The sequence below is a fragment of the Beta vulgaris genome, chromosome 8 (assembly GCF_026745355.1).
Source record: "Beta vulgaris subsp. vulgaris cultivar EL10 chromosome 8, EL10.2, whole genome shotgun sequence".
NCBI classification, from domain to species: Eukaryota; Viridiplantae; Streptophyta; class Magnoliopsida; order Caryophyllales; family Amaranthaceae; genus Beta; species Beta vulgaris.
This window is the reverse complement of record NC_079209.1, coordinates 5,692,665-5,700,407: the sequence shown is the minus strand read 5'-3', so window position 1 is coordinate 5,700,407 and position 7,743 is coordinate 5,692,665. Positions and strand designations below refer to the sequence as shown.

Here is a 7,743-nt window from a genome sequence, read left to right as displayed (position 1 = left end):
AATAAAAAAATGGTATACATAACATGTTTCTATTTTAAGACAAGAATTTAATGCTTATATGTAGCCCTAAAAGTTATATATAACATTATCGTAAAAAAAAAGATTATAAATGTAATTTCAATTTTTTTGAAATAATTTTAAATAATAATGGAGCAATGTATAAAAGTTCAGTTTATGACAAAATCTTAGAGTAAGATCGAACTCTTAACTTGTGGCGTTGTGGGTTAACTTGGCAAAAGGCACAGGTTCATAGGGAAGGCAGTATAGGTCCTACAGACTTTAAAAGATTGGTCCCTCTCCCCCTCTCTCTCTCCTCTCTTTCTTAAAAGTCTAAAAACACCTTTTGATGAGCTTTTGCTTGACAGATTTCCCAATAAATAAACCCTTCTTAACCTTTGACCCTTCTCCTCTTTCAAGGTTTCCTCTCATACTTTCACTTCTCCATTGATCTCCACTCACTAAACCAAACAATACAATGCAGCAAACCCACAAATTCCCCTCTATCAGCTGAGGAACACAAGAATTAAATTATCATTAATAAATCGTCATACGACATCTACAACAATCTCCCCATTTGACCCCCTTTTCTTTTCTAAACTAAAAATGGGTTGTTGTCTTAGTACCCATGAAAACAAACACATCCCAAAACATCATCAGAACAACCACCACCACCCACATGATTACCACCACCCCACTGTTTCCAAATCCCCTCCAAGAGCTGAAGAAGAAGCTGTCAAAGAAGTCCTCTCTGAAACCCCAAAGCCCAAGCCCAGGCCCAGGTCCAGGCCCGAAAGTCCAGCTCGAGTGGGCCTTGTAGATGTGGATGATGATACAACAAAGCCCAAGCTCCTCCTTCTCACTACCCCTACTAAAAAGGTGTTCGGGTACCCGGACCCATGTACTACTACTCCAGAAGAGATCTCTGAAGTGTCGGAAATGTGTAGCGTCAGTGAGAGTATTTCCACAAATACCCTCAAAGAAGATGAGTTCATATATTCAAATAATAATAATAATAATAGAGAGTCGACCGTTGCTAATAGTACTACTAGCAGTGGTGAGATTCGTCAACGAGTGTATAGATCTCAAGGGTACAATGGTCATTTAAATCATTTCCAACAACACCAAAATCAGCAACACCAGCAACACCACCACCAACAACAGCAACAACAACAGTATAATAAGAATCAAGGGAGATCGCCAGCAAGAAGAAGGCCCGAGCCCTCGCCGCCACGTAGGCGGTATCCGGGCTCAGGTGGGACCCGGAAGGAGCTAGTGGGGGATAATTCGGGCCGGAGATCACAGTCCCCGGGAATGCGGGCCAATGTGGGCCGGAGCCCGTCGGCTAGGAGGACTGGGCCGTCGCCGGGCCGGGTGAGGATGGTACATGGGCCCGACAACGGGAGAAAGATGGAGGAAGAGGAGGTGGAGGTGGTGGATAATGAGGAGGACAAGAGAGAGAGTGATGAGTGGGAAGGTCCAAAGGAGTCACTTGAAAATCCACTTGTTTCTTTGGAATGCTTCATATTTCTCTAGATTATTATTGCAATTTGCAAAGAATGCAAATAGTATGGTAATTTTAGGTAGTTGGTTTGCTTCATCTAATTCATTCTGTTTTTTCTTCTAATGTTTATTTGCACTTTTAATTGTAAATGTTAGTAGTAATTAGTAATTAGTAATTAGTGTTAGAATGTGATCTCAATAGGGGGTTCATCTTGTTATCTAACTGTTTAATATTCAATCTTATTATACCTCTCCCAAAATTAACTTCCCAAATTTCGTTAATTTTGGTATAATTACTCATTGATGTGTACTAGTAGAGTAGTAGTTCAATATACTATTAGTTTGATAAGGTTTAAAATAAACATGATAACATGTGTTTGCCTTGATTTGTCTTAATGTGTACCCAAAAAAATCACTTCTTTTCTTATTAGAAAAAAAAAACCCCCACTTTTTATAATACACTTACATTAAGATTATATCTTAACTACTAGTAGTAATAAGAAGTACTCCCCCTAGTTCTCAAAGTTCTTATTTTGATTAATTTTTTCTCACGAATTTTTTTTTAAATAGGAACAATAAAAGAAAATACGTCAGTAAAAAGTTCACTTTTCACCCAAAAAAAAGTAAATGGTAAATAGAAAGCTTATTAAGGAGAAATGGGTATATTAATGTGATATGCAAATTATTTGGTGTGAGCTAGGTGAATCCATCACAACATTTTTACTCCTTCCATCATTTGGAATTTTGGATAGTTTATAAATGAGAAGAAAAAAAAGCCTCATGTACCCAAAACCCAAATCAATTTTAAAAAATTAGCACGCCTAACAGCTTGAGTACGTAAAGCAAGTTGATATTTTGCACTATGAAAAATCTGGAAAACATGGGTAGTTAGGCTATGTTTTTTTTTTGGACTAAATTGAACTGAACTCGTCTAAAATGAACTGAATATAATTTGTTTGAACTGAATTAAAAGTGAATGAAAACTGTGAGAAGAAACTAATTAAACTAAACTTAATTAAATTGAATTTTCTTAAACTAAACTAAATTTTCATTAATTCAGTCCAAAAGAACATAACCTTAGTAATGGAATTCCCAAAGATGTATGTATAAGTTATAAGTATGTCGATGCAATACGTTGATTAGTGTGTTGATCAAAATGCAAATATTTAAGACGATCATCTAATCAAATAAGTTAATGTAATATTAGCTAATGCAATCAACTCAAGCCAAATAATTTCAAAAAAAGCCGAAGTGAGTTCTCCCACCTCAATATTGAATATACATTCGGCAATTCTCCAACTTTATTAGCCAAAAGTGCTATAAAAGTGGTATATGCCACAAAAGTTTAGATAAAGAATATGTAGATCACAATTTACAAGAACAACCATCACAGTTACACATCCCAATCACCTTAATCGTCGGTTAATTAATTAACAAACAAGTTGTACTCCATAATATTCTCAAGTCAAAGGTAAGAAGATCACTACTAATAATTATTCACTTTACATCATATTTATAAGTTTATGACATGCTTTTGTTTGTTATGGTTGGAACTTGGAAGGAGTACATCTTGTCATTACCCAAAAGTAGGCAAGTGCTTGTAAATTAAAGAAGACATTATAATGTCAGTTTAGTTACATGGGAACGCAATCTATGCCAATCTGGGTGACCCTTTCATGTTCTACTGCATACTTGCTTTATATGTACGCTTTTGTACTACTCCATTCATTTTTGCTATTGAATTCAGAACGGTACATGACTGTAAAAAGATACAGATATCAGATATGCAATTCTTGTGATATCACATTCAATTTTTCGGTACCCTGGTTGGTAGAGATAGTAGTACTTGTCAAAAGGGTAAGTGGAATTGGTAGGTAAAAAGTAAATTGTGTAATGCAAGTAAATAAATGTTTTATTATTACTACCCTCACATTTTACTATTCCCCGCGCTATCATTTAAGCTATGTTCATTTGGACTTAATTTCAGTTCAGGATCTCTCGGCAGTTCAGTTTTTCTCGGTCCAAAAGAACATGGGCTTAATTGCAACACTTTTAGTTTCACTTACCAATGTACAATTTACACTATTAATATATTTAGTTGTGTTATGGTAAAAATTACTCAATATTAATAGAGTACATGAGACCAATCCAACAAGATTTCACATGGGTATATCTTTCCATTCATATGAAAGTATGAAAACAAAAGCTTGTTATATGAGTGATTGTGAATAGTGCCAAAATCGGGAGTGTTGCAATTTATGTGAGTGGAGGAAGTATAAAAAAGAATGGGAAATTTCTGCTATCTAGAACTATATAAAATATAGGGTCACCGTCTAGAATTTTCTTTTTTCGAACATTATCCTGATTTAGAATGTGGTTTTAGGTTTTGAGTAAAAGGGTTGTTTTTTAACATCTCAAATAGATTCTTAATACCATCTTATAAGATTACTTATAAGAGAGTATTACAATATTACAATATGATGTTGTCAATTATGATTTGTATACTCTTCCATTTCACATACTTTTGGACTTGTGGTTAAATTGAATGTCATTTTACGATTGTGATTAGTTGTGAGTTGAAATAACTTAAATTTTCTTCCTTATTGTGTGAAAATCAAGTGGCTTGGTCATGTATGTTGTCATGACTCTTACGTTTCATGAGATACATGAGAGACTGAAGACATTGAAAATAATTGCCATGGTGTTGTCTATTATAAGGCCCTTATGAATGGCATATTACAAGCTAATGATTTTCACATGAATTGATCGACTACTATTTAATAGCAAGGAAGAAAGTTCATTCAATTGAGATAAAATAGATTATTAAAAGTGGTACTAAATATTTTTCCTTCCTTTCAATTAAACATCCGTGTGGTGAGTGAAAAATACTCTCTATGTTCCATATCAATTGCAACTAGGGTGTTAAGGACGTGAGTCGAGTTCGATAATGTTGTATCTTGACACGACTCTAGCATTTTAAGTCAATCTCGAGTCGAATTCAAGTGGATTCACGCTCACTCGAGTCGAGTTTTGACCGAGTAGAGATTTGACTAAGTCGATCTCGAGTAGCTCGCAAATGTCTTGTTTTATTAGCAGTTAGCATTACTAAGGTAGAAAAAGGTTAAAAAAATACCAGTCTCCTCTCTAGTGTTGCGCTAGGGTTTGGTTCTCAAAGTCCTGGGTTTCCATTCTTTCTTCTCGATTTTCCGAGCCTTGTGATCTCTTCTTGGGATTCTCGTCAGTCGTAATGTCTGATGATATTGCTTTTCAGGTTTCTAGTCTTCGTATTACTGCTGAGGAAGATCGTACAATAGTTTTTGAGGGTGGCGAATGTGACGGAAATTCGCACGATCTTGATGCATCTTTGGCGGGCAAAGTTTTGACTGTGCGATCATTCAATTTCGAGGCGCTAAAAAGAACCCTAAACCAAATATGGGCAATTTCACGAGGTGCGATATTTCGTCAGATTGAGAATGATCTTTTTGTGGTTCAATTTGCGTGTAAGAGAGATCGTGACAAAGTTTTGGCTGGAAGGCCATGGACCTTCGACCAGAGCCTGGTTATGTTCAAGAAATTGACGACGACACCCAACCTTCCAATATCGTGTTGAAGAGTTGTCCCTTCTGGCTTCGTCTTTACAACTTACCAATGCGAAACCGAACCGAAAACCATATTCGCATGTAGAGATGGAAATGGATCGGGTTCGGGGCGGGTGGATCGTCACCCGCATCCACCCGCTTCACCCGATCCATCCATCACCCGCATACATGTTCACTCAAATCCATCCATCCATCACCCGCGGGTGAAACGGATGGATCGGGTGATTATCGGGTGAAGGGAGAAAAAAATCCAATAGCCCAACAACATAAAACCCACATCAATTTGCATAAGAAAATAAGTTTTATATATAACCCGAATCCGACCCGAATCCGTCACCCGTTAACCTGTCACCCGCCTCTCATCCGTTTAAACCGGGTTTTCCATCCGTTTAATAGTGCGGGTGATCGGATCATCCGCTGGATATTTCCATCTCTATTCGCATGATAGGAGGATGTATAGGGGAAGTTCGTTCTTGACTTAGATTCTGATGGTATTATGTGGGATAAATCTGCTCGTCTAAAAATCCTAGTTGATGTGACTCAACCTCTTAGAAGAGTGCAGCGCATAACCATGAAGAATGGCACCACAAGTTTGGTTGAAATAAAGTACGAACGGTTGGCCACGTTCTGCTTTGCTTGTGGAGTTATAGGCCACATTGAACGAGATTGTTTGAAGGTTACTGATGAAGGAAGAGAGGAAGAAAAACAATGGGGTGCATGGCTTCGAGCTTCGCCACGTAAAGGGAGGCAAAAGCTAGAGGAGGAAGCAAAGATTTTTCTACGTGGGGCTAAATGTCTAGATTTTTATGGAAATAAAGAGGTGGTGGCTCAGCCTCAATCTTCTCCTGCCACGGTGGCGATACGAACGGACGTACTGCAGCAGGTCCGAGGGCCGACACTCAAGCAGGCCGCATGCGATGTTCATGTACGTACTGTAAACCAGAATGAAGAAGGTGATGTGCAACCTCATAAACATGCTGCCACGGTGGCAGTACCTTCGGGTGTGGTGCAGCAGGCCCAAGGGGCAGTAGCGCAGTTGGAGGTTTGCAGTTTGGACGTGGATTCTGGGCCTCAAATAGGCTCGTTGGTTTCTCAAAGTTCAGGTGAGATAAAATCTCCTTTTTCATTTGTTGCTGGAGATGGTAGTAATGCTACCAAGTTTAAAAAATCTAAATATAAAAAACGTGTTGTGACACCTGTTGATAATTCTTTACTTTCTCACCCATGCAATATTTCGGATGGTGTTATGTCTGGTGAAAAACGAAAATTAGTGGATAATATGATGATTGATGAGGGGACTGAACAAGCTGACTCAGGTGTTAAAAAACAAAAGTTGAGTATATATTCTGTTGTTGGTAGTGGTAATTACATTGTCGAGGCGGAGGTTGGGAGTGACCAATCCCGCCAGGAGTTATGAAAATATTATGTTGGAACTGTCAGGGTATGGGTAACCCTTGGACAGTTCGTCAGATGAGGCGACTTTATGAGTCGTATACCCCCGACATATTTTTTGTGTCGGAAACAAAAGTTACAAAAAATATTGTGGAGGAAAAAAAAGGAGAGATTGGGGTTTTCAAATGCTTATGGTGTGTCGAGTGTGGGCAGAGCTGGAGGTCTGTGTATTTTTTGGAAGGAGGAGACTATCTCTTTCACTTTGGTTTCGTTCTCTCAGAACCATATTTGTGGCGATGTTGTTAGTAGTGGTGGAAAAACTTGGCGATTTGTGGGGATCTACGGGTGGCCGGAGGAGGAAAATAAACAAAAAATCTGGACATTGATTAAAAAGCTCTGTGAGGAGTATCAGGGGCCGATTGTTTTTGGTGGTGATTTTAATGAAATTTTGAGTTACGATGAAAAGGAAGAGGGCTCGAATAGAGACAGGAGGGCTATGGATGGTTTTCGCGATGTGATGGCGAGTTGTAGATTGGGTGAGCTGCGGTTTGTGGGGCAGTGGTATACTTGGGAGAGGGGTCGAAGTCCGGAAACGAGGATCAGAGAGAGACTTGACTGATTCATAATATCTCGTGATTGGTTGGATTTATTTCCGGAGGCTTTCGTTTAGCATTCAGTAAGATACAGCTCGGATCAAGCTGCGGTAGGGATGGCAATGGGGCGGGTCTGGGTCGGGTCCACCTGGACCCAGACCCAGACCCGTTTATTTTTCACAGACCCAGACCCGCCCCAGACCCGTTGGGTCTAGATTTTTCAGACCCAGACCCAGACCCGCTGGGTCTAGCGGGTCCATGGGTCCTTACTGGGTCCTAAATGGGTCCTTCTTAGTTTTAAGTTTTCATCACATTTTTAAATATATGTAATTAAAAATTTTCCCCCTAATATATATAGGTTCTTGTATCCATGGTTAAAGCATTCTCTAAATAAAATTTTAAGAATTAACTGATAAAATATCAAAATGTTACAACTTATAAAGTTAATGTCTCTCATAAAATTTTAGAGTTTAGGTAAAAAAAAATTTCTAATATGTAAATGGGTCCGCGGGGCGGGTCTGGGTCTAGCATATGTGGACCCGGACCCGGACCCGACACACGCTCTTCAGGACCCAGACCCGACCCAGACCCATTGGGTCTAAAATTTCTAGACCCAGACCCTTATAAATGGGTCGGGTCCTAGCGGGTCTGGGTCGGGT

General features: G+C 38.9%; 1 protein-coding gene across 1 annotated transcript; it reads left to right on the top strand.

Annotated features, from left to right (window-relative positions):
* The first annotated feature begins 283 nt into the window (after positions 1 to 283).
* Positions 284 to 1,773, top strand: LOC104900776 (uncharacterized). Its single transcript, XM_010688281.4, has one exon. The coding sequence runs from the start codon at positions 604 to 606 to the stop codon at positions 1,531 to 1,533; it is 930 nt and encodes a 309-aa protein (XP_010686583.1). The 5' UTR covers positions 284 to 603; the 3' UTR covers positions 1,534 to 1,773.
* Positions 1,774 to 7,743: the final 5,970 nt, after the last annotated feature.

What these genes read in the sequence shown, in the direction of transcription:
- LOC104900776 (XM_010688281.4), top strand. Translation starts at nt 604, where the DNA reads ATGGGTTGTTGTCTTAGTACCCATGAAAACAAACACATCCCAAAACAT.